Here is a 25,310-nt window from a genome sequence, read left to right on the forward strand (position 1 = left end):
GCTGAAGAAGGGTTGTTGAGGTGGTTTGGTCATTTAGAGAGAATGGATCAAAGTAGAATGACATGGAGAGCGTATAAATCTGTAGGGGAAGGAAGGCGGGGTAAGGGTCGTCCTCAAAAAGGTTGAAGGGAAGGGGTAAAGGAGGTTTTGTGGGCGAGGGGCTTGGACTTCCAGCAAGCATGTGTGAGCGTGTTAGATAGGAGTGAATGGAGACGAATGGTTTTTGGGACCTGATGAGCTGTAGGAGTGTGAGCAGGGTAATATTTTGTGAAGGGATTCAGGGAAACCAGTTAGCCAGATTTGAGTCCTGGAAATGGAAAGTACAATGCCTGCACTTTAAAGGAGGAGTTTGGGATATTGGCATTTTGGAGGGGTTTCTAAACTGTCATATCTGAGATCCTCTGCAAAGACAGTGACTATGTATGAGTGAGGTGAAAGTGTTGAATGATGATGAAAGTACTTTCTTTTTGGGATTTTTCTTTCTTTTTGGGTCACTCTGCCTTGGTGGGAGACGACCAATGTGTTAAAAAAAAAAAAAGAAACGTGTACAAGTTATACAGGCCTAGCTGACATCAATGACATACTACTATATAGAAAGCCCCTTGTTATCCAGAGCATTTCGGGCAAATTAGGTCAGTTTTGACCTAGAATGTGACCCACACCAGTCGACTAACACCCAAGTACAGTGGACCCTCGACCAGCGATGGCATCGATTAAAGATAAATCTGACTAGCGATACATTTTATCGCAAAAATTTTGCCTTGATTAGCGCTAAAAAACTCGACCAACACTATTCCTTCTGTCCGAGACGCGTCCACTTCTGGCCAGTGTTTACAAGCCAGCCAGCCACCGCGGTCGCTTCCAAGCATACAATCGGAACATTTCATATTATCACAGCCTTTTTAGTGATTGCACCTGCAAAATAAGTCACCATGGGCCCCAAGAAAGCTTCTAGTTCCAACCCTACAGCAAAAAGGGTGAGAATTACTATGGATATGAAGAAAGAGATCATTGCTAAGTATGAAAGTGGAGTGCATGTCTCCGAGCTGGCCAGGCTGTACACAAAACCCCAATCAACCATCGCTACTATTGTGGCCAAGAAAACGGCAATCAAGGAAGCTGTTCTTGCCAAAGGTGCAACTATGTTTTCGAAACTGAGATCGCAAGTGATAGAAGATGTTGAGAGACTGTTATTGATATGGATAAACGAAAAACAGATAGCAGGAGATAGCATCTCTCAAGCGATCATATGTGAAAAGGCTAGGAAGTTGCATGACGATTTAATTAGAAAAATGCCAGCAACTAGTGGTGATGTGAGTGAATTTAAGGCCAGCAAAGGTTGGTTTGAGAGATTTAAGAATCGTAGTGGCATACATAGTGTGATAAGGCATGGTGAGGCTGCCAGTTTGGACCAAAAAGCAGCTGAAAAATATGTGCAGGAATTCAAGGAGTACATAGACAGTGAAGGACTGAAACCTGAACAAGTGTTTAATGGTGACACTGACAATGTTGTGAAACACGTTAGGAATGTCATAAAGGAACGGGAGGTACAGGCCTCTATGGGCAGATATGTTGTGCGACAGAGGTCCAGTGACTCTCAAGCTGGTCCTAGTGGCATTAAAAGATGGGAAGTAACCCTGAAAAAGGACTTGCCACCTCAAGTCCTAATGGAAGGGGATTCCCCTTCTAAACACTAAGACCATCAACACACTCCCCTCTTCCCATCCCATCAATCATCACCAGATCTTCAATAAAGGTAAGTGTCATGTAACTGTGCATGTCTTCTTCAGTTTGTGTGTATTAAAATTAATATTTCATGTGTTAAAAGTTTTTTTTTTCAATACTTTTGGGTGTCTTGCACAGATTAATTTGATTTCCATTATTTCTTATGGGGAAAATTAACTTGACTAATGATTATTTTGACTAACGATGAGCTCTCAGGAACGGATTAATAGCGTTAGTCGAGGGTCCACTGTATACCTGTTTTACTAATGGGTGAACATAGACAACAGGTGTAAGGAAACAAACCTAATGCTTCCAGCCTTGCCAGGAATCGAACCACAGACCCTCAGCATGTGAAGCGAGGGCTTTGCCTATCAGGCCACCTCCCCCCCCCCCCCCCCCCCGTCTCTCTTCCCTCTTTCCCTCCCTCCGTCTCTCTCCCCTCTTTCCCTTCCACCTACCATCCCACCCTCCCACCCTACCCTCCCACCCTACCTCTGCTTCTCCCAGCTTCAACAAAACATAACTTCATCTGACCAGGTGTCCATTTTCTGTAGACTAGAATCAAGATGCTGAAATTGAAAACCAACCATAGGACGTCTTTCAGAGTATGTTAATAGGATTTCCCCCATGCTCAGATCTGTTTTTCTCTGCATTCATTCTTTCTTTTAAATATTAATGTAAACCAGTTTAGAATAATATCTAAAGAGACATTGCAATAAATTAAATGTTACTTGGCTTTGGAGATTGCAAGAGAACAAATTTCTAGTAAATTACCGATAGAAACTAGTCATCACATGTAAGCAAATTTGCGCAGAATGAATCAGCATAAAGCAAGGGGAACTATGTATAGTATAAAATTTTACAGTACAGATGCTCCTTACTTTACAATGGTTTGACTTACAATATTTTGACTTTACTATGGTGCAATAGACCTAATGTTATTTTTTTGTATTATACAGTACTGTACATTTATTGATAGGATAAACTTGTATTTATATATTTAATTTTCAGTACTGGTATTTAATTACAGTAGTTATTTACTCATTCAGTGACTAGTTATTTAATTATTTATCACATCGTATGGTCATTTCTGACTTAGGATATTTTAAACTTATAATCGGTTCATCTGAATGTATCCCCATTATGAGTTAAAGGAGCACCTGTGTGTTTTGTATTTATATATATTGTCGAATATATATTTTTTTTAATTTTTGTAAGCAGTAGTACTAGCCCAAGACTGCCTGAAATACTATGCAGAACTATGTACGGGCTTTCCCTTGTAATCATTTTACACTGTTAGCAATATTAATAGTAATAATGATAATAATAATAATGAAAGTAAAAAGTAATTTGAGATTTAAGGTGCATACTGGCAGATCCTTTATTTGTCCTACATGCTGCATACTGACAGATCCTTTACTTATCCTACAGTCTGCACACTGACAAATCCTTCACTCATCCTACAGGCTGCAAACTGACAGTTCCTTCACTCATCCTACAGCCTGTACACTGACAGTTCCTTCACTCATCCTACAGGCTGTACACTGACAGTTCCTTCACTCATCCTACAGTCTGCTGCACACTGACAGTTCCTTCACTCATCCTACAGGCTGTACACTGACAGTTCCTTCACTCATCCTACAGCCTGTACACTGACAGTTCCTTCACTCATCCTACAGGCTGTACACTGACAGTTCCTTCACTCATCCTACAGTCTGCTGCACACTGACAGTTCCTTCACTCATCCTACAGGCTGTACACTGACAGTTCCTTCACTCATCCTACAGGCTGTACACTGACAGTTCCTTCACTCATCCTACAGGCTGTACACTGACAGTTCCTTCACTCATCCTACAGTCTGCTGCACACTGACAGTTCCTTCACTCATCCTACAGGCTGTACACTGACAGTTCCTTCACTCATCCTACAGTCTGCATGAAATATTAATGTTTGAACCACTAGCTGTAATATTGTTTTTATTATTTGCAACAACAAGCTTATTATTCTTACAGACCTCCACCTTGACTACCTCGCATTAGTATTAAGATGAAATAAAGATTTATTAGAAAGTTAGCCATTCTTATCTTGTCTAGACTTAAATAGTTATTATGTACTAGGATTAGTCTGCCCGAAATGCCCCGGCACAATAGTGGCTTTCTTTGTACTTAACAAATCAAAACTGTAATTACACATTGTAACCTTTGCAAAGAAATAAAATCTTTATTCTTTATATCGACAGTTACTTCGCTCATCCTACAGGTTGCATACTGACAGTTCCTTCACTCATCCTACAGGCTGCAAACTGATAGATCCTTCACTCATCCTGCAGTCTGCATACTGACAGATCCTTCATCCTACAGGCTGCACACTGACAGATCCCTCACTCATCTTACAGTCTGCATAATGACATCCTTTACTGATCCTACAGGCTGCATACTGACAGATCCTTCACTCATCCCACAGCCTGCATACTGACAGATCCTTCATCCTACAGGCTGCACACTGACAGATCCCTTACTCATCTTACAGTCTGCATAATGACATCCTTTACTGATCCTACAGGCTGCATACTGACAGATCCTTCACTCATCCCACAGTCTGCATACTGACAGATCCTTCATCCTACAGGCTGCACACTGACGGATCCTTCACTCATCTTACAGTCTGCATAATGACATCCTTTACTGATCCTACAGGCTGCATACTGACATCTTTCACTCATCCTACAGTCTGCATACTGACAGATCCTTCATCCTACAGGCTGCATACTGACAGATCCTTCACTCATCCTACAGGCTACAATCTGACAGTACCACAATCAAAATCATCAAAATCTAGTTTCCTGTCTGAGATTTTCCCTTACAATCAAAATCTGTCTTACCCTCACTTGGTTTCAATTTTCTTTTTGTCATCTAAGTCCAAATGGCCATCAAAAAAGAACTTAAACTGATTTCTGCACTGGTTTCCACATTAAGAATGCAGATATAAACCTGTGTATCTTCAGCATAAAAAGGATAATCAGCTCCTTGGACCTCCAACATTGAGGCTACGCCACTAACATAAACAGTATGCAATACCGGTCCAAGAACAGAGTCCTGAGGAAAACCTTAATGCAAAGGGGACAGCTCAGGCGCAAAGTTAACCTATTTTATCTAATCATATATGCTGCAGTAAGGTCACAGGAAACAAGTACAGTGGAACCTTGGTACTCAAACTTAATTCGTTCCAGAAGGCTGTTTGAGTGCCAATCTGTTCGAGTACCGAACAAATTTTTCCCAGCCAATTTTCTTTTTTGTTGACTGTTATCACTGATCTTCTTAGGCGTCCCATGGTGACTTATACAAATAATATAAAAAACACCCAAAAATGCAAAGAGATACAAAATAGTTTACAGCGAAGTTCTGGCAGGTCATGTTTGTTTGGTCAAGTGCCGAGCAAACGGTCTACTACCAAGGGATTTTTTTTACCGAACAAAGCGTTCAAATACTGAATTGTTCGAGTAGGGAGCTGTTTGAGTACTGAGGTTCCATTGTAATACTATCATGGCATGCAATTTAACCACATTGACTGTTAAAGAAAGTGGCAGCTCATGGCATTGGGGGAAAAGTGCTCTCGTGGATCGAGTCATGGCTCACTGACAGGAAGCAGAGAGTGTCCATAAATGGGGTTAAATCCGAGTGGGGATCTGTAACAAGTGGCGTTCCACAGGGATCAGTCTTGGGCCCGTTGTTATTTATAATATATATCAATGATCTTGATGAGGGAATTACTAGTGATATGAGCAAATTCGCCGATGACACAAAGATAGGTAGGATAATTGATTCAAACGTAGATGTTAGGGAACTTCAGGAGGATTTAAACAAACTCTATTCTTGGTCAGAAAAGTGGCAGATGCAGTTCAATGTAGATAAATGCAAGGTTCTGAAGCTTGGGAGTGCCCATAACCCTAGTACTTATAAATTAAATGATGTAGAACTTAGCCATACAGATTACGAAAAGGACTTGGGGGTTATGGTGAGCAGCAACCTTAAACCAAGACAGCAATGCCTAAGCGTACGTAATAAGGCAAATAGATTACTGGGATTTATATCAAGAAGTGTAAGCAACAGAAGTCCAGAGGTCATACTGCAGCTTTATACATCATTAGTAAGGCCTCACCTTGATTATGCAGCTCAGTTCTGGTCTCCGTATTACAAAATGGACATAAATTCGTTAGAAAACATTCAGCGTAGGATGACTAAATTAATACATAGCATCAGAAATCTTCCTTATGAAGAAAGATTGAAGACTCTTAAGTTACATTCACTTGTTAGACGAAGAATGAGAGGAGACCTGATCGAAGTGTATAAGTGGAAGATAGGTATTAATAAAGGGGATATTAATAAGGTCTTGAGGATGTCTCTCCAAGAGAGAACGCGCAGTAATGGATTTAAATTAGATAAGTTTAGATTTAGAAAGGACATCGGAAAGTATTGGTTTGGAAATAGGGTAGTTGATGAGTGGAACAGTCTACCTAGTTGGGTTATTGAGGCTGGGACTTTGGGTAGTTTCAAATCTAGGTTGGATAAGTACATGAGTGGGATGGGTTGGATTTGAGTGGGACTTTCACATCAGAGCTTATTTCTTGGGTGGCATTGAAAATTGGGTAGGGCAAATGTTTTGTTAGTGGGATGAATTGTAAAGGACCTGCCTAGTATGGGCCAGCAGGCCTCCTGCAGTGTTCCTCCTTTCTTATGTTCTTATGTTCTTATGTAAACTGTGCCCACATTCATGATTTTGCGTCACATTTTCAAGGACTTCCTTAACAATGTGATTGAAAGATCAAGAAAATGTTTTGCATTTAATTACTTTGTCTCACAGTTAAATTTAATGTTTCTACATACAATAAACAAGTTTTTTTTTACAATACATTACTTTCAATATATATTATATCTGGAACTCTTCAAAATATGATTTTTATTTTTAGTTGTAAAATGAATTTTAGATTTTTGAAGGAGCGAGTAATATTATCAGAAGAGTTTGATATGATCGTTTGCCAACTTCAGGAATGTTCAAAGCTGCTGAATGATTATGTAAAATCTGGATTTTTTTTTTAATGGAATCTTTAATTTACAGAATATTAAGGGATTTGAAACGAATGGTATTTGGGACCTGACAAACTGTTGGAGTGTGAGCAGGGTAATATTTAGTGAAAGGATTCAGGGAAACTGGTTATTTTTATATAGCCAGACTTGAGTACTGGAAATGGGAAGTACAATGCCTGCACTTTAAAGGAGTGGTTTGGGATATTGGCAGTTTGGAGGGATATGTTGTGTATCTTGATACGTATATGCTTTTAAGCTGTTGTGTTCTGGCCACCTCTGCAAAAACAGTGATTATGTATTAGTGAGGTGAAAGTGCTGAATGGTGATGAAAATATTTTCTTTTTGGGGATTTTCTTTCTTTTTGGGTCACCCTGCCTCGGTGGGAGACGGCCAACTTGTTAAAAATAAAAAAAAAAAATAAGGGATTTTAGTGCACATTTATAAAGGTTTTGTGCATCATTATGTTTGTATGTTGGGTTTACAAGTTGACAGAATTATAAAGGAAAATGAAGATATATAAGTAATACATGTATTTTTCTCACATAGAATGTTGGCAGTGATGACCATGACAGAAGGCCACACAAGAAGGTACTGTATACATTATGTTTATTATCGTAGTTGTCTTCATTGTACATATATGTCTGTGCTCAATAATAACCCACATGGAGATAACAACTCAGAAAGAAGATGAATTGGACTGTATATATCAACCTTCTACTGGGGTTCTCTTCAGAACATACAAAAATGAAAGAAGATCATAAATATGTAGGAAGTTTGGACATCTCAGCAGTGTAGCTGACTTGAAGCATCAAGTCAGCTAGTGGGAAGTCAGGTCAGGAAACAAGTGAGTGTGGTGTGTCAGGTCTTGAAGTAGGTGACTGAAACCTAACTTAACATTTAGGCAAGGTTTCTCTGTACAGCCTCTCCTCAATGACGGAGTTTTGTTCCTAAGACCGTGTTGGTAAATGAATTTGTCGCTATGCGAGGAGCATAGTACTATAATGGTAGTGGGTTTGTGTCAACTATCTTTGATATTGTTTTAATGTCACCTTTGCACCATTTACAACGTTTCTGGTACATATATTTTTAAATGTTTATACAGCAGTGTACTGTATATTGTAATAAACAGAATAGAGGAATCAGCTCTGATATACATTATTTAGGCATGCATACTGGCCAAAGAGCCCATCTTAAGTCTGAGGCGTCGGTAAATGAGTACATCACTAAGTGAGGAGAGGCTGTACTATGTAATTCTTAATTTCGTGCTGGCATTCTGTATTATGTTAAGTACTGGTATGTTCTTTTTAGAGTGCAAATTTTCAAATAATGTCTGGTTTTCATTGTCCATGAAATATTAAAATCATGCATGGTAGCTCTGAGAGCAGATTCTATGATTTTGCACTTGTAACTGCAGTGTTATTTGTGTTTGATGGTGGCAACCTCCCAGTGAATAATGTGATTGTTGTTGCCAACATGTTGAAAAATAGCTAAGTTCTCTTGTCCATAACATACTGCTCTCTTATGTTCAGTGATCCTCGATGATAGCATTAAGCCAAGCTGCCCAGTGTATACTTGGAGGCAATCTTTGTGTGGTATCTTATAGGCTTCTGGTGTGTCTTGTATAACAGAATGCTTGTGTTTCATGGAAAAGAGGTTCCCCATTTTGTTAAAATAGAAAGTAATTATGTTGGTCACTTTGTTGAGACAACCAAGTGTTCCTTGGTGGTAGGGCACCATTTTACTGGATGGAGTTGAGTTTTTGTGAATGGAAATTTTGTAATTGGTGATATGTGCTTTCTTTTCACCTTGTTTGGTGAACCAGTGAGGGTATCCTAGTTTTGAGACTTGTGTTCTGAGGATTTCTTTTTCTTTGTCCAGCTTTGAGGGGTTACGTATGCTGAGTGCACATAAGAACAAGCTTGAGAAGGTGTTCATTTTAGTTTGCATTGAATGGCATCTGTAGAAATGAACATAGTTGGGAGTGTGAGTAGGCTTCCTATAAACTGAAAATTCAACCTGATTGTTATTTCTGGTGGTGAGAGCATCAAAGAAAACAAGTCTCAAAACTAGGATACCCTCACTGGTTCAACAGACAAGATGAAAAGAAAGCAAATATCACCTATTACAAAATTTCAGTTCACAAAAACTCAACTCCATCCAGTAAAATGGTGTCCTACCACCAAGGAACACTCAGTTGTCTCAACAAAGTGACCAACATAATCACTTTCTATTTTAACAAAATGGGAATCTCTTTTCCAAGAAACATAAGCATTCAGTTATACAAGACATACCAGGAGCCTATCAGATATCATACAAAGATTGCCTCCAAGTATATATATTGGGCAGCATGGCTTAATGCTATCATCAAGAGAACTCAGCCATTTTTCAACATGTTAGCAACAACAATAATAATATTCACTGGGAAGCTGCCACCATCAAACACAAATCACACTGCAGCTGCAAACACAAAATCATAGAATCTGCTCTCATAGCTACCATGCGTAATTTTAATATTTCACGGGGAAAATGGAAACCAGATGTTATTTCAAAATTCACCCTTAAGAAGTACATACCAGTATCAAACATAATACAGAATGCCAGCACTGCTGAAATGCACAACCTTCCTATATATTTATGGTTTTCTTTCATTTTTTGTATTTTTTGAAGAGGACCTCAGAAGGAGGTCGAAATATACAGTCCAATTCACCTGCTGAGTTTCTGTCTCCATGTGGATTATTATTGAGCATAGACAAGTGTTCTTTACACTTTTATCGGATATTCGTGTATATATGTATGTTTATATATCTTAGAGTTATTCAACTTATTCTTTATAGAGAAGCATCAGAGTATGAATCGTAATGAAGCGTATAAATTGTAATGACTCTCTTAATTGCATGTACAGCGTGTACTTGGCAGTGGTGATCATGACCAGCAACCTCATGACAGGGTGAGTCTTGTGGTGAACTTGACACTTATTGTTTCTATTTAATATCTTTGTTAGACTGCAGTGTGAGGAAAGAGTTGAGGAGGGTAGGTAGGAAAGGGGAAAGAAATACTGTACTGCAAAAGAATTTAAGCATTATATGGCAGTTTTATTTATAAAAACAGTGTAGTCATTATCAAGTTTAGCTACTTGGTGGAGTTTGATCATAATTTTTAGTTTAAAGTGTATAATATTAAGTGGGTTTTGCAGTCAAGACAGTTTACTTTGTGTAGATTGAACAAAAAAAGTTTTTTGGGGAGTTTTTCATGTAAACAAAATAAAATTTTGTTATTGCTTATGAGCCATATTAAGAAGATAAGAGAATATACACACAATTTGATACAAATGTAGGCATAGAAGAAGGCCATTAATTATACAATGCATTCTTGGGAAAACTAATTATGAGGCTTGTATTCTATGTACAGTGGACCCTTGGTTATCAGCCGTTCCGGATATCAGCCAATTTGGATTTCAGCTGTTTTTTTGGCCGAAATTCTATCCCTGTATTCAGCCATCATTTTGTAGATCGGCTGTATTGGACTTATAATAATAATCACTCTTGGGCACTTTAACCCTTAAACGGTCCAAACGTATATATACGTTCTCTCGCATAGCGCCCCAAACCTGTATATACGTTTCATTTGTCATTCATTCAACATTGGCATAATAGGCCTGAGTCGCCTAGACATGAGAGAATGGGTGTGCACCATATGAAAAAAATTGGGGACGCCTGGGTACCACATGCTCTTTTTTCCTATAAAAAAAACGATTTTTTTTTCTCAAAATATTCGGGGCGCTGCGCAGGTGAACGTATATATACGTTTGGACTGTTTAAGGGTGAAATGTTTTATTTTAGGATAATATAGACATTTTCATTAATCTATGATATTTTCTTCAAAATTATGTAAGAAAGACATTACATAGCATATAAACATAGCATATAAACATGCAGTGTTTATATGCTATCAAGTGGTGAGTACCAGCGAGTCAAGGAGGGAGGGAGGGAGGAGGGTGAAGGGTAAACATTACATTTTCTCTGATTCAGCATTAGAGAAAACTGTGAATCTGGTGTCTGGTCCAGTCACTGCCTCTCATAAGCATTTGTTTACAATTCTCGGCATGTTGATCTATGTTGTACTGCCAGCACTCTGTTTTGAAAAAAAAAAAATTAAACAAAGAGGGGCAATTCTGTGTGTGTGATAAGATTTTTTTTTTTAGTGCCAGTACTTATTGAGATATAGGGCAGCAAAGTTGGCACTGGAGGCTCACATGATGCCAACATGGAGTCCTGCTGTTTGCAGGCTATTGCTACTATAAATTGATAATTACAATTTATAGTACATCTTGTGGTATGATGACCAATCTTTGTTCTTACACAAATATTAGGTACAGATATAGTAATGAAACAGTCACAAACACATTGTCTAGAAATATTTACAAATTATTTATAGGTCCCAGCCATATTTTAGAGGTGCTGGAGTATATGAAACTCCTTGAAGCAGTGTCAGACAAAGTGGCACTCTAAATTGCTGCTGGTGCAGTCACTCAACATTGCTGCACCATAAGCAGTGCCCCCAATGAACCTTAGCATGTTTTCTATTTGTTCTCACTGTTCCACACACACAAACATGACTGTCTCTGTCTCTATCTGTTTGTGTGTTTGTGTGTCCATCTCTCTGTCTGCCTGTGTCACACTTTCTCTGTCTCAGAGAGAGCTGCTCATGAACCTGATCATAAGCTAGCCAAACAGGTATTACACATGTTGCAGAATTGTCACATTTAAACAAGTGGAAAAATGCAACCGTGGCCAAAATGTGTACTACTTGCCCTTCATGCTTATGCCTCATATCCACAAGCACAGCATAGCACTTTGTCTGGCTTTTTGGGGTTATCCTGGGTAAGTTACATTATGTATGATAACTGTAATTCTGTGTACCTGTGCCTAAATAAACTTACTTAGTCCTTGATTCTGTTCACGGGACACTTGTCATTCAAGCAGTTACGTTTGCTTGATAGATATTTCTTGAAGGAAAGGCGTCCCTTGAACAGAATTAAGGACTAAGTTTATTTAGGCACAGGTATACATAAATACAGTTATCATACATAGTGTAAATTGCTTAGGATAACCAACAAAGCCAGACAAAGTGCTAAACTGTGTTTGCAGATATGAGGCATAAGCATGACTGTGGTGAGTAAGGTTAGATTAGGTTAGTTTAGGTTAGGTTAGGTTAGTTTAGGTTAGGTTAGGTTAATTTAGTTTAGTTTAGGTTAATTTAGTTTAGGTTAGGTGAGTTTATGTTAGGTTAGCTAGGTACCTGAACTGATATAAGGAAAGAATGTGTTTCTAGTAATAAATGAGAGTTGAAGGAAGGATGGAACAGGAATGGATAATATTGGATGAAAGATAGTGTTTCAGGATTTGTTTGGCATAATAAATTGTTGTCAGGATCACATTTAGGTAAAGAGGTGTGTTTTAAGGGTAGCTTTGAATTGGCTGGCTTATAGGTTGATTCTGGAATCTTCAGGCAAATATTTTCACATTTTAGGGCGTTTTATGCACTTTAAGTATTTACACAGATTGAGTTGGACACAGAATATCATAGAGATTTTTGTGTCTAGTATTATACCTGTGAGTTCTGTTGCAACTATCAAGAAAGCATTTCAGGGCAGAATTGGTATTAGAATTAATTGTCCTCTATATGTAGTATTCACAGTAGTATGAGTGAATTTTATGTATATTAAGTAAGTTCAGATTTTCCAAGATTGGGGGGAGTGGGTTGTCTGGCAGTAGACTGGGTAATCATTCGTACAGCTGCTCTTTTGTTGTGGTATTATTGCCTTTAGGTGATTTACTATGGTGGATCCCCAGGCATAAATTGCATATGTGAGATAGGGATAGATTAGAGAGTTGTATAATGTAAGTAAGTGCTGTTTGAGGTACAAGTAATGCATCTTGGAGAGGATGCCAACTGATTTGGATACTTCTTTTTGTTATATGCTGAATGTAGGTGTTGAATTTTAAGTTGTTGTCAAGGGACAGGCAAGAATTTATCTTCATTTTGTCTTGTGATGGGAGAACTGTTCATCAGAACATTTAGTTGGACATTGGCAACTCTTTCCAAACATCTTGTATGCTAGGCCTTAAAAAAACAATGTAGAAGTAAAAAAAAAAAAGTGCTACAGCATTGCTAACCTTAAAATATTTTTGTCTTTTGTTTATGGTGACAGTTGTTGAATGGTAGGGCTGCTTGTGGATGTGGCACTTTCTTAATACAGTGGACCCTCGCCTGACGAAAGCATCGCATAACGTTAAATCCGCCAAACGAAGCATTTGAACATAAAAATTTTGGCCCACCTAACGATAAAAAACTCGCCCAACGTGATTCGTCCCGAACCTGTCCGTCCAGCCTGAGCGCCTCAGCTGCCCTGCTGTCATTGTTTACAAGCCAGGGTGGCCGGTTTCATGCATACATTTGATACATTTTGTATTTTTCCGTTGTTTATAGTGCTTGTAACTGCTAAATAAGCTACCATGAGCCCAAAGAAAGTTTCTAGTTCCAACCCTATGGTGAAAAAGGTGAGAAATACTATTGAAATACTATCGTACCATGGTCAGCTGCTGCTGCTCCACCGTCAGCTGTACTACTCGAAGATGTGGAGAGACTGTTGTTGGCGTGGCTTAATGAGAAACAATTACCGAGAAACAATTAACCCCAGAGGGTTAGCCACCCAGGATGACCCAAGAAAGTCATTGAGTCATCGAGGACTGTCTAACTTATTTCCATTGGGGTCCTTAATCTTGTCCCCCAGGATGCGACCCACACCAGTCAACTAACACCCAGGTGAACAGGAAAAAATGCCTGGAACTAGTGCTCATATTGGTGAATTTAAGGCTAGTGAAGGTTGGTTTGAGAGATTTAAGAATCGTAGTTGCATACACAGTGTGATAAGGTATGGCGAAGCTGAAAAACTCCAACCCCAACAAGTGTTCAGTTGCGACGAAACAGGCCTGTTCTAGAAGAAAATGCCAAACAGGACCTACATTACTCAGGAGGAAAAGGCACTCCCAGGACACAAGCCTATGGAAGACAGGCTAACTTTCTTGTTTTGTTGTAATGCTAGTGGGGATTGCAAAGTGAAGCCTTTACTGGTGTATCACTCTGAAAATCCCAAAGTGTTGAAGAAAAACAGTGTCTCATCACTTATCAATACTCTTCAATAAAGGTAAGTGTCATTTTAGCATTTATTTATATAGTTATTGCGCATGTCTCATTGTTTTCTTTGTAGGGAAATGTATATTTCATGAAAAAAAAACAAAAAAATTTTTAATACTGTACCTTTGGCTGTCTGGAACGGATTAATTGGATTTCCATTATTTCTTATGGGGAAAATTAATTCGGCTAACGATAATTACGTCTAACGATGAGCTCTCAGGAACAGATTAATATTGTTAGGCGAGGGTCCACTGTATAAAACAACAGTGAAGTTTGCCTCATTGACTGACACTTCCTTTCACAAAGGATTTCTCTATGGCATGCTGCATCTCTGGTGGCTTTACCTTGCACTTTTATGTTGTGGAGATGTGTTAGCTTCAAACCTCTCTTTTGCAGCTTTCCCACCTCTCTCAGCCTTCATAGAATTGAAAAGAGTTAGGGCCTTGCTCTGGATTATGCCTTGACTTAAAGGAACATTGTGGCTAGTTTGATTTTCTATCTAGGTTTCTGAAACTTTCTCCATTATTGGCAGTAAGGCTGTCTCGCTTTCTTATCACTTCAGTGTTCGTTGCGATAGCACTTTTTATTTCTTTCAGGAATTTCTCCTTTAAGTTCACTACTGTGCTAACTGTTTGGCACACCAAACCTAGCTTATGATCAATCTCAGCAGTAAGTGTGCCTTTTTCACTAAGCTTGATCATTTCTAGCTTTTGATTTAAGGTAAGAGGCTTGTGACTTCTTTTCACTGGCATTAAACTTAGGGGCATTCATTGTACCGTAATTAATATTTACAGTAATAACAATTACATTGGTAAAAAGTGTGAAAAGTTTTGAAAATTGCCAGAATATGACACTGAGACACAAAGTATACAAATGCTGTAAACAGACTGAGTGTAGGCAATAAAATTGTGCCGATATTAATAAACATGAATATAATTGAAAAGTGTAATATTAGCGAAGCGCTCTAAAGTGAAGTGCCTTAAAGTGAGGTATGCTTGTACATCATTTATTGCAAAGAATTTGTAGTTTACTGTGTCTTTACTCTTGGTGGTGATGACCATGATCTTCAGTCCCATGACAGGCACACTCTTGGTGGTGATGACCATGATCTCCAGCCCCATGACAGGCACACTCTTGGTGGTGATGACCATGATCTTCAGCCCCATGACAGGCACACTCTTGGTGGTGATGACCATGATCTTCAGCCCCATGACAGGCACACTCTTGGTGGTGATGACCATGATCTCCAGCCCCATGACAGGCACACTCTTGGTGGTGATGACCATGATCTCCAGCCCCATGACAGGGTGAGTCACTCTAATAGTTTTTGTGTATATTATGCATAGCTTTTATCTTAAATATTCTTTATGTGCTGCTGCAATATTCCTAGACTGCATCTTTCTTTTACAAACTGGGAAAGAGGGGAATCATTGTGTAAAGTATATAGGCATGATTAGAGAGAGCTTTGTATTTTTATCATCATTACAGAAGGTGTGAGAAAAGTATGGAGGTGAAAACTGAGAGAATTACTCAACTGCTTAATAATTAATTCTAATTAAAGTTAATCTTTCATAAGGCGATTCATAAGAATGTTTTACCTTAACCTTCAGTCTCAAGTTACTCCACATATTCACATCTTTCCCAAAGGATGTCGTCGAAACGTAAACCAGCACCGTAGCCGGTGCTCTTCACACTAGTTCCGAGGCTGAGGGACTGATTACCTCATCTTTTGTATTTAATAATAATAATAATAATTTTATTTTGACATGATACATAGTTGTACAAAAGAATATAATAGTTGGGTGTACGTGCCGAAAGCCCCTTTGTATGCAGAGCATATAGCTCTTCTGTCTTCCAGTCATGTCCTTGAAATTGTATTGATAAAGCCACTGGATGGCAAAACATCTACAATAAAGATACCCAGATGTTGCACATGTGTAGGACAGAGCTGTTACCCTAGACTTTTATAACCTACTACCAGCATATATTACTAATATTGCTGGGACAAAGGTAGATATTTTCAGAAGATAACTGAACTATTACCTTTATCATGTACCAGATCAGCTAAGCTGAGATGGATATGTGGGTCATCAAGCAATGATCAAGGAAGCCTGGCCATGGGCCAGGCAGCAAGGTTAGAAAAAACCCTCAAAATTAGGCTCAGGTATGACAGTACACATATATGCTCTTGTTCCCTCCTCCCTACAATTTGTTCCCCTCTTCTCAGCAGGGTATATATTTGTTCTTGTATATTTGTAGACTGTAAAAGGCTTGTATAGGGAATTTTTTCTTGCATTCTCTACCATATATGGTATTTTATTTATCCACTTGTTTGCACTTGTTACTGAAAACCTAGAAAATGTAAAACAATACTGAATTTTGAATACCATCTATTTTATTTATTTTTTAGTCCTGTATTACTCTTGGCTGCTAGTTTGCTCTAATGTTTTTAATTATATATTTGTATATTTAGAGGACCCTTGGTGCTGATGGCCATGACAAATGGGAACATAGGAAGGTGAGTTAAGAAATCTTTCTCTTCTCTGTGTATTGAGCATCATATCAGCCATATTATCTCCTCTCTGAATGCATGAATCTTTAAGTTTAAATTTGTTAATAGGAAACTACTGAAGTTACATTTTTATAATACATTCCTTGTATTCTAAGCACTTTGAAGCTGAGTTTTGTTTAACTTTTTAATAATGCTTTAATTTGTATTTGTGAAATTGTTAATTCTGTCTTCCATACCAAGAAATAAAGTTACATGTACTCACTCTAGGTATTATGAAACTGGAAAATTATTTGGATTTTTTGAGTGTACATGTCATCATCACAAAATGTGTAGCTCAGAATTATATTTTTATGATCTGAAACTTAAGGGTCACTTGATTGGTGGGTAAGAATTGTACAGGTACAACACAAGTTTCCTGGCAACAGATGGTCAAGCACCTTTTTTATTTCGGACAAAATACAAGACTAGTTTCTTGCCAGACTAGTGTACCTGGTGGTCATGCATGGTGTTGTATGCATCCTGTACTCAGTTATATTGTTTACACTACATTTGATAGTGGCAGTCCCATGATTTTGTGAGATTCTTAGTGTATCTTGCTAACAGCTCTAATGATGGCTAGAGTTAATAGCTAAACAATTAATTTGTAAATAGCTATGGCTATTATTGATAAGTTCATTGAGCTGTGAGGGGAATTAATCATAGGGTTAGAACAACATTCCTTAGTGACAAAGCAAGTGCTGAGGAATTTTTATTTGATGCATGAAAATTTACATAGGGAAAGATCAGAACAAATGAAACAGCTGCACTTGGATGAAATGTTTAAAAAGACAGCCTAGAAGAATGTGTTGTAGCAGTAGGCTTTCGTGTGAATATCCTACAGCTTCATCTTCAAGTATCCCAGATATCCTCCCTGAAACATTACAAACATTGGGTGTGTTTTCTTACACCTGCTGTGTCTTTTCACCTAGCAGCAAGTAGGTACCTGGGTGTTAGCTGACTGGTGTGGGTCACATCCTGGGGTGCGGTAGTATACCTGAGATAGGGCTGGGCTTTGAAATGATTTCAGATAGAATAACAGGTCTTAGCCTGTGAAACTGCTTTGTGTAAAAAAAAAAAAAAAAAAAACAGCATCTAGACCTTTGTGATTAGTTCTTCAGTTTCAGTATAATTCTAAACATTATCACTTTGGGAGTGGTAGTGCTGTGCAACATTCTTCATAAGTACAGTAATTAATATAAAAAAGTAATTTATACTAATGTTTCATTTAAGTTTCTAGCTGTCCATGTTAGAGGTATACTGTTTAATTATTATTTTGTGACCTCTTTTGGCCTGGCAAAATCCATATTCCAGCAAGGCCTAGGAATCAAGGGCTCTGGAAAATTGTGTTATACCTGTGTTATGTGGGATGAGGTCATCCAGGTAATCCTAATTTCATTCTCTTATTGGTTTTTCCTCCAGAAGCTTGGGGGTGACAACCATGATAAGAGGGCACACAAGAAGGTAAGTAAACTGGGACAGTTTGACTCTACATTATTAGTTTATTATACATAGGTAGTAGGTTGGTAGACAGCAACCGCCCAGGGAGGTACTACCGTCCTGCCAAGTGAGTGTAAAACGTAAGCCTGTAATTGTTTTACACGATGGTAGGATTGCTGGTGTTTTTTCTGTCTCATAAACATGCAAGGTTTCAGGTACGTCTTGCTACTTCTGCTTACACTTAGGTCACACTACACATACATGTACAAGCATATGTATACACACCCCTCTGGGTTTTCTTCTATTTTCTTACTAGCTCTTGTTCTTGTTTATTTCCTCTTATCTCCATGGGGAAGTGGAACAGAATTCTTCCTCCGTAAGCTATGCGTGTTGTAAGAGGCGACTAAAATGCCAGGAGCAAGGGGCTAGTAACCCCTTCTCCTGTATATGTTACTAAATATGAAGGGAGAAACTTTTGTTTTTCCTTTTGGGCCACCCCACCTCGGTGGGATACGGCTGGTGTGTTGAAAGAAAGAAAGAAGTAGGTTGGTAGACAGCAACCACCCAGGGAAGTACTACCGTCCTGCCAGATGACTGTGAAACAAAAACCTGTAATTGTTTTGCATGATGGTAGGATTGCTGGTTTCTTTTTCTGTCTCATAAACACGCTAAGATAACAGGGATATCTTGCTACTCCTACTTACACTTTGGTCACACTTCACAGACACGCACATGCATATATATATATACATACATCTAGGTTTTTCTCCTTTTTCTAAATAGCTCTTGTTCTTTTTTATTTCTTCTATTGTCCATGGGGAAGTGGAAAAGAATCTTTCCTCCGTAAGCCATGCGTGTCGTATGAGGCGACTAAAATTCCGGGAGCAATGGGCTAGTAACCCCTTCTCCTGTATACAATTACTAAAAAAGAGAAGAAGAAAAACTTTATAAAACTGGGTTGCTTAAATGTGCGTGGATGTAGTGCGGATGACAAGAAACAGATGATTGCTGATGTTATGAATGAAAAGAAGTTGGATGTCCTGGCCCTAAGCGAAACAAAGCTGAAGGGGGTAGGAGAGTTTCAGTGGGGGGAAATAAATGGGATTAAATCTGGAGTATCTGAGAGAGTTAGAGCAAAGGAAGGGGTAGCAGTAATGTTAAATGATCAGTTATGGAAGGAGAAAAGAGAATATGAATGTGTAAATTCAAGAATTATGTGGATTAAAGTAAAGGTTGGATGTGAGAAGTGGGTCATAATAAGCGTGTATGCACCTGGAGAAGAGAGGAATGCAGAGGAGAGAGAGAGATTTTGGGAGATGTTAAGTGAATGTATAGGAGCCTTTGAACCAAGTGAGAGAGTAATTGTGGTAGGGGACTTGAATGCTAAAGTAGGAGAAACTTTTAGAGAGGGTGTGGTAGGTAAGTTTGGGGTGCCAGGTGTAAATGATAATGGGAGCCCTTGATTGAACTTTGTATAGAAAGGGGTTTAGTTATAGGTAATACATATTTTAAGAAAAAGAGGATAAATAAGTATACACGATATGATGTATGGCGAAATGACAGTAGTTTGTTGGATTATGTATTGGTAGATAAAAGACTGTTGAGTAGACTTCAGGATGTACATGTTTATAGAGGGGCCACAGATATATCAGATCACTTTCTAGTTGTAGCTACACTGAGAGTAAAAGGTAGATGGGATACAAGGAGAATAGAAGCATCAGGGAAGAGAGAGGTGAAGGTTTATAAACTAAAAGAGGAGGCAGTTAGGGTAAGATATAAACAGCTATTGGAGGATAGATGGGCTAATGAGAGCATAGGCAATGGGGTCGAAGAGGTATGGGGTAGGTTTAAAAATGTAGTGTTAGAGTGTTCAGCAGAAGTTTGTGGTTACAGGAAAGTGGGTGCAGGAGGGAAGAGGAGCGATTGGTGGAATGATGATGTAAAGAGAGTAGTAAGGGAGAAAAAGTTAGCATATGAGAAGTTTTTACAAAGTAGAAGTGATGCAAGGAGGGAAGAGTATATGGAGAAAAAGAGAGAAGTTAAGAGAGTGGTGAAGCAATGTAAAAAGAGAGCAAATGAGAGAGTGGGTGAGATGTTATCAACAAATTTTGTTGAAAATAAGAAAAAGTTTTGGAGTGAGATTAACAAGTTAAGAAAGCCTAGAGAACAAATGGATTTGTCAGTTAAAAATAGGAGAGGAGAGTTATTAAATGGAGAGTTAGAGGTATTGGGAAGATGGAAGGAATATTTTGAGGAATTGTTAAATGTTGATGAAGATAGGGAAGCTGTGATTTCGTGTATAGGGCAAGGAGGAATAACATCTTGTAGGAGTGAGGAAGAGCCAGTTGTGAGTGTGGGGGAAGTTCGTGAGGCAGTAGGTAAAATGAAAGGGGGTAAGGCAGCCGGGATTGATGGGATAAAGATAGAAATGTTAAAAGCAGGTGGGGATATAGTTTTGGAGTGGTTGGTGCAATTATTTAATAAATGTATGGAAGAGGGTAAGGTACCTAGGGATTGGCAGAGAGCATGCATAGTTCCTTTGTATAAAGGCAAAGGGGATAAAAGAGAGTGCAAAAATTATAGGGGGATAAGTCTGTTGAGTGTACCTGGTAAAGTGTATGGTAGAGTTATAATTGAAAGAATTAAGAGTAAGACGGAGAATAGGATAGCAGATGAACAAGGAGGCTTTAGGAAAGGTAGGGGGTGTGTGGACCAGGTGTTTACAGTGAAACATATAAGTGAACAGTATTTAGATAAGGCTAAAGAGGTCTTTGTGGCATTTATGGATTTGGAAAAGGCGTATGACAGGGTGGATAGGGGGGCAATGTGGCAGATGTTGCAAGTGTATGGTGTAGGAGGTAGGTTACTGAAAGCAGTGAAGAGTTTTTACGAGGATAGTGAGGCTCAAGTTAGAGTATGTAGGAAAGAGGGAAATTTTTTCCCAGTAAAAGTAGGCCTTAGACAAGGATGTGTGATGTCACCGTGGTTGTTTAATATATTTATAGATGGGGTTGTAAGAGAAGTAAATGCGAGGGTCTTGGCAAGAGGCGTGGAGTTAAAAGATAAAGAATCACACACAAAGTGGGAGTTGTCACAGCTGCTCTTTGCTGATGACACTGTGCTCTTGGGAGATTCTGAAGAGAAGTTGCAGAGATTGGTGGATGAATTTGGTAGGGTGTGCAAAAGAAGAAAATTAAAGGTGAATACAGGAAAGAGTAAGGTTATGAGGATAACAAAAAGATTAGGTGATGAAAGATTGAATATCAGATTGGAGGGAGAGAGTATGGAGGAGGTGAACGTATTCAGATATTTGGGAGTGGACGTGTCAGCGGATGGGTCTATGAAAGATGAGGTGAATCATAGAATTGATGAGGGAAAAAGAGTGAGTGGTGCACTTAGGAGTCTGTGGAGACAAAGAACTTTGTCCTTGGAGGCAAAGAGGGGAATGTATGAGAGTATAGTTTTACCAACTCTCTTATATGGGTGTGAAGCGTGGGTGATGAATGTTGCAGCGAGGAGAAGGCTGGAGGCAGTGGAGATGTCATGTCTGAGGGCAATGTGTGGTGTGAATATAATGCAGAGAATTCGTAGTTTGGAAGTTAGGAGGAGGTGCGGGATTACCAAAACTGTTGTCCAGAGGGCTGAGGAAGGGTTGTTGAGGTGGTTCGGACATGTAGAGAGAATGGAGCGAAACAGAATGACTTCAAGAGTGTATCAGTCTGTAGTGGAAGGAAGGCGGGGTAGGGGTCGGCCTAGGAAGGGTTGGAGGGAGGGGGTAAAGGAGGTTTTGTGTGCGAGGGGCTTGGACTTCCAGCAGGCATGCGTGAGCGTGTTTGATAGGAGTGAATGGAGACAAATGGTTTTTAATACTTGACGTGCTGTTGGAGTGTGAGCAAAGTAACATTTATGAAGGGATTCAGGGAAACCGGCAGGCCGGACTTGAGTCCTGGAGATGGGAAGTACAGTGCCTGCACTCTGAAGGAGGGGTGTTAATGTTGCAGTTTAAAAACTGTAGTGTAAAGCACCCTTCTGGCAAGACAGTGATGGAGTGAATGATGGTGAAAGTTTTTCTTTTTCGGGCCACCCTGCCTTGGTGGGAATCGGCCGGTGTGATAATAAAAAAAAAAATAAAAAATATACATAAGCGTGCATGAGCGTGTTAGATAGGAGTGAATGGAGACGAATGGTATTTGGGACCTGACGAGCTGTTGGAGTGTGAGCAGGGTATACAGTGGACCCCCGCATAACGATTACCTCCGAATGCGACCAATTATGTAAGTGTATTTATGTAAGTGCGTTTGTACGTGTATGTTTGAGGGTCTGAAATGGACTAATCTACTTCACAATATTTCTTATGGGAACAAATTCGGTCAGTACTGGCACCTGAACATACTTCTGGAGTGAAAAAATATCGTTAACCGGGGGTCCACTGTATTTAGTGAAGGGATTCAGGGAAACCGGTTATTTTATATAGCCGGACTTGAGCCCTGAAAATGGGAAGTACAATGCCTGCACTTTAAAGGAGGGGTTTGGAATATTGGTAGTTTGGAGGGATATGTTGTGTATTCTTTATACATACGTATATACTTCTAAACTGTTGTATTCTGAGCACCTCTGCAAAAACAGTGATTATGTGTGAGTGAGGTGAAAGTTTTGAATGATGATGAAAGTATTTTCTTTCTTTTTGAGTCACCCTGCCTTGGTGGGAGACGGCCGACTTGTAAAAAAAAAAAAATTAGTAAGGCATATACATAACTATGATGGAAGACGGTAATTGTATTAAGTAACAGTGGTTTAATTACTGCAAGTGATAGGATGTGTAGTTTACCAATTTATTTACCAAAATCTCATGAAAAATATTAAAAAAAAATACAGTATGTATAGTTAATTTAGTTAATTTTATGTTGAGCTATACATCACTTTATCATCTTCCTCAGATGACAAAACATAAGTGTGAAGGCTTTGTCCACTATAATATAGTGCTTGATTAATAATTTACATATCAAAAATGCCAAATGCATATGTACTACACACTAAAAATTAACCTAGACTTCAAAACATGTCTGTAGATAAATAAAACTAAAAGCGCCTTATATGTAAAGCTTAACAACAGCTAAACGCAGCAGTCACAAACGAGCGCAACGGTAAATACAAAACTACAGGGAAAAGCTGAATTACAGCCCTAGGGCTTTCATGTTGCTACCAACGCTTTTTCAAGAGCTTGCAATAGTGGACAGGAAAGGAGATCAGTCCAGGTAGGTGTGTCTATGGAGGCATCCCTTGTAGGATGTGTCTACAGACACAACTACCTGGGTTGATTTCCATTCCTTTGCACAACTGCAAGGTCTTGAAAAACTCTTTGGCTGCAACACTGTGATTGTTTTGCATACAAATAAATTCATTTCAGAAACTTAATTACTTGATTCTTAATTACTTGTACTTCAAACAAAGTCTTCAATCTCATCATGTGTCAGGGCAGACAGAGACCTGCGTACCCTCATTGTCAGTTACAAGCCTCTTTGCATGTTCCAAATAGGAGTTGTGTTTTATCTTTCTTTGACTCATTACTACTTTATTCTTTTCCACTCCTTTGTTAGAACATTTCTAAATAGTTTCCTTATTCATTTATATACTGTACTATAATCATACTAACTAAAGTGTGAGGAACACCTTTCAGTGCTCAGTAATAACCCACATGGAGTCAGAAACTCAGAAGATTGATTTATAGATTTTGATCCCCTTCTGGGATCCACTTCAGCTGAAGATGATCCCAGAAAAAGGATCAAATTATACACATAAAAATCAATCTTATGAGTTTCTGTCCTCATGTGGGTTATTATTGAGCATACTGTAATTTAATCAGGTTGTGAGTCTTCAACCCTTATTTGTGCTCTATCAGGTCAGCCTCTCCAAACCCACCATGGATCTTATTATATCATGCCAGCTTCTGATAGTCCCTTGTGTTTCATTGTGTTCACTGTATATTACTGGCCATAAATCATCAAGGACCATTAGGCGGGAGATAGACTCACTCTAGTAATGGATTTTGTATAACCTCGGGTATAATTTGTGGGTATATTTTCAGTCCTCACAGAGAAAAGTACCTCAGGTTTCTACTGCATCAGCAGTCATCACCACAGTGTTACTTATCCTATATGTTGCATATCCTGTATATTTCATATCCTGTTTGTGTTCAAACTAAATAGTGGTATGTACCACATTAAAGTGGGACATACCCATATGTGTGCACATTAAAGTGAGGGCCATTAAAAAAATTAAATTGTGTAGGGTTTATGAATAATATTTTGTTTTATTATATACTGTTGTATATAAAACAACTTAAATAGTAATGAAAAGCTAATATCTTATAATTGATTTTGAGAGAAAGAGTGCAAGCAGGTTTACAGGATGCTGCTGCTTCAGCCGCTGATAAACTGCTTTATGAATTTAATAATACAATATTAATATACGGTACACAGATAATTCTGCACATAGAAAGAAGCTTATGGCAATGTTTTGGTCCGACTTGCACTATTGACCAGTCACAGTGTTTGAGTGTTGGGCCGAAACATCATCATAAGTTTCTTTCTCCTATGTGCAGGCTATTTGTGTATTGCTTCAGTCATGGCATTTTCCCATTTTGTTCTTCATATACAAGGTTACTGATCCGTTTTTTCTCTGACATATCTTCAGCGTATGTTTGGTCAGGGGAACCACGACTACAAGAAACATGGCAAGGTAAACATTTTTTTGTGGTAAATTTAAAAATTTTTGACACATTTTTATATGGAATTTAAGAAAGAAATATCTGTTTATTGTAAAACTAAATTGTGACTGTATACTCCTAATCCTAACCCACAAGATTGTAAGGTCAGTCTGTCACAATTTCCAAAGAAATATTATTAATGCCCAGCAAGTTGAAACTTAATTTATAGCCTTGAGACAATAAGAAATATCCTTATTGCAGTATTACTTATAGTAATGTTTTACTTATAGTTTTTCATTACATTTTGTAATATAGTACATGTCTGAGCCAACGTAAGCAAATTACAAAACCTCAGGAGCATCAGCTTTTCCTTGCTTCATTCTGTTACGTAATCATCAATGTTATACCAGAATACACCTACCATCCGACTTACGACCTGCTCGACATATGTCCACTCGACTTACGACCGTGCATCTGGCAGCTGGGCTGGGCCGGCTGATGCACACCGCTGTACAATATTTGACGATACTCGCAGCAGCAATGCGTCATCCAGGCAGCATCAGTTTGAGTAACCCTGCCCTATCAGCAGCATCATACTGTATTAACTGTA

General features: G+C 38.7%; 1 protein-coding gene across 5 annotated transcripts in view; it reads left to right on the plus strand.

Annotated features, from left to right (window-relative positions):
* LOC128693493 (paternally-expressed gene 3 protein) overlaps positions 1-24,795 on the plus strand; it is a gene marked incomplete at its 5' end in the record, with an annotated part of 81,500 nt that extends 56,705 nt beyond the window's left edge. For 3 of the 5 annotated variants that reach the window (XM_070080871.1, XM_070080872.1, XM_070080875.1), the window contains 6 exon segments: positions 7,356-7,397; positions 9,712-9,756; positions 15,077-15,313; positions 16,480-16,524; positions 17,977-18,018; positions 24,688-24,795. In XM_070080871.1, the coding sequence (XP_069936972.1) occupies positions 7,356-7,397; positions 9,712-9,756; positions 15,077-15,313; positions 16,480-16,524; positions 17,977-18,018; positions 24,688-24,753 (477 nt within the window). 5 annotated transcript variants of the gene reach the window in all.
* Between the last annotated feature and the right edge of the window lie 515 nt (positions 24,796-25,310).

This window comes from Cherax quadricarinatus, unplaced genomic scaffold (assembly GCF_038502225.1).
Source record: "Cherax quadricarinatus isolate ZL_2023a unplaced genomic scaffold, ASM3850222v1 Contig1165, whole genome shotgun sequence".
In the NCBI taxonomy this organism is placed as follows: domain Eukaryota; kingdom Metazoa; phylum Arthropoda; class Malacostraca; order Decapoda; family Parastacidae; genus Cherax; species Cherax quadricarinatus.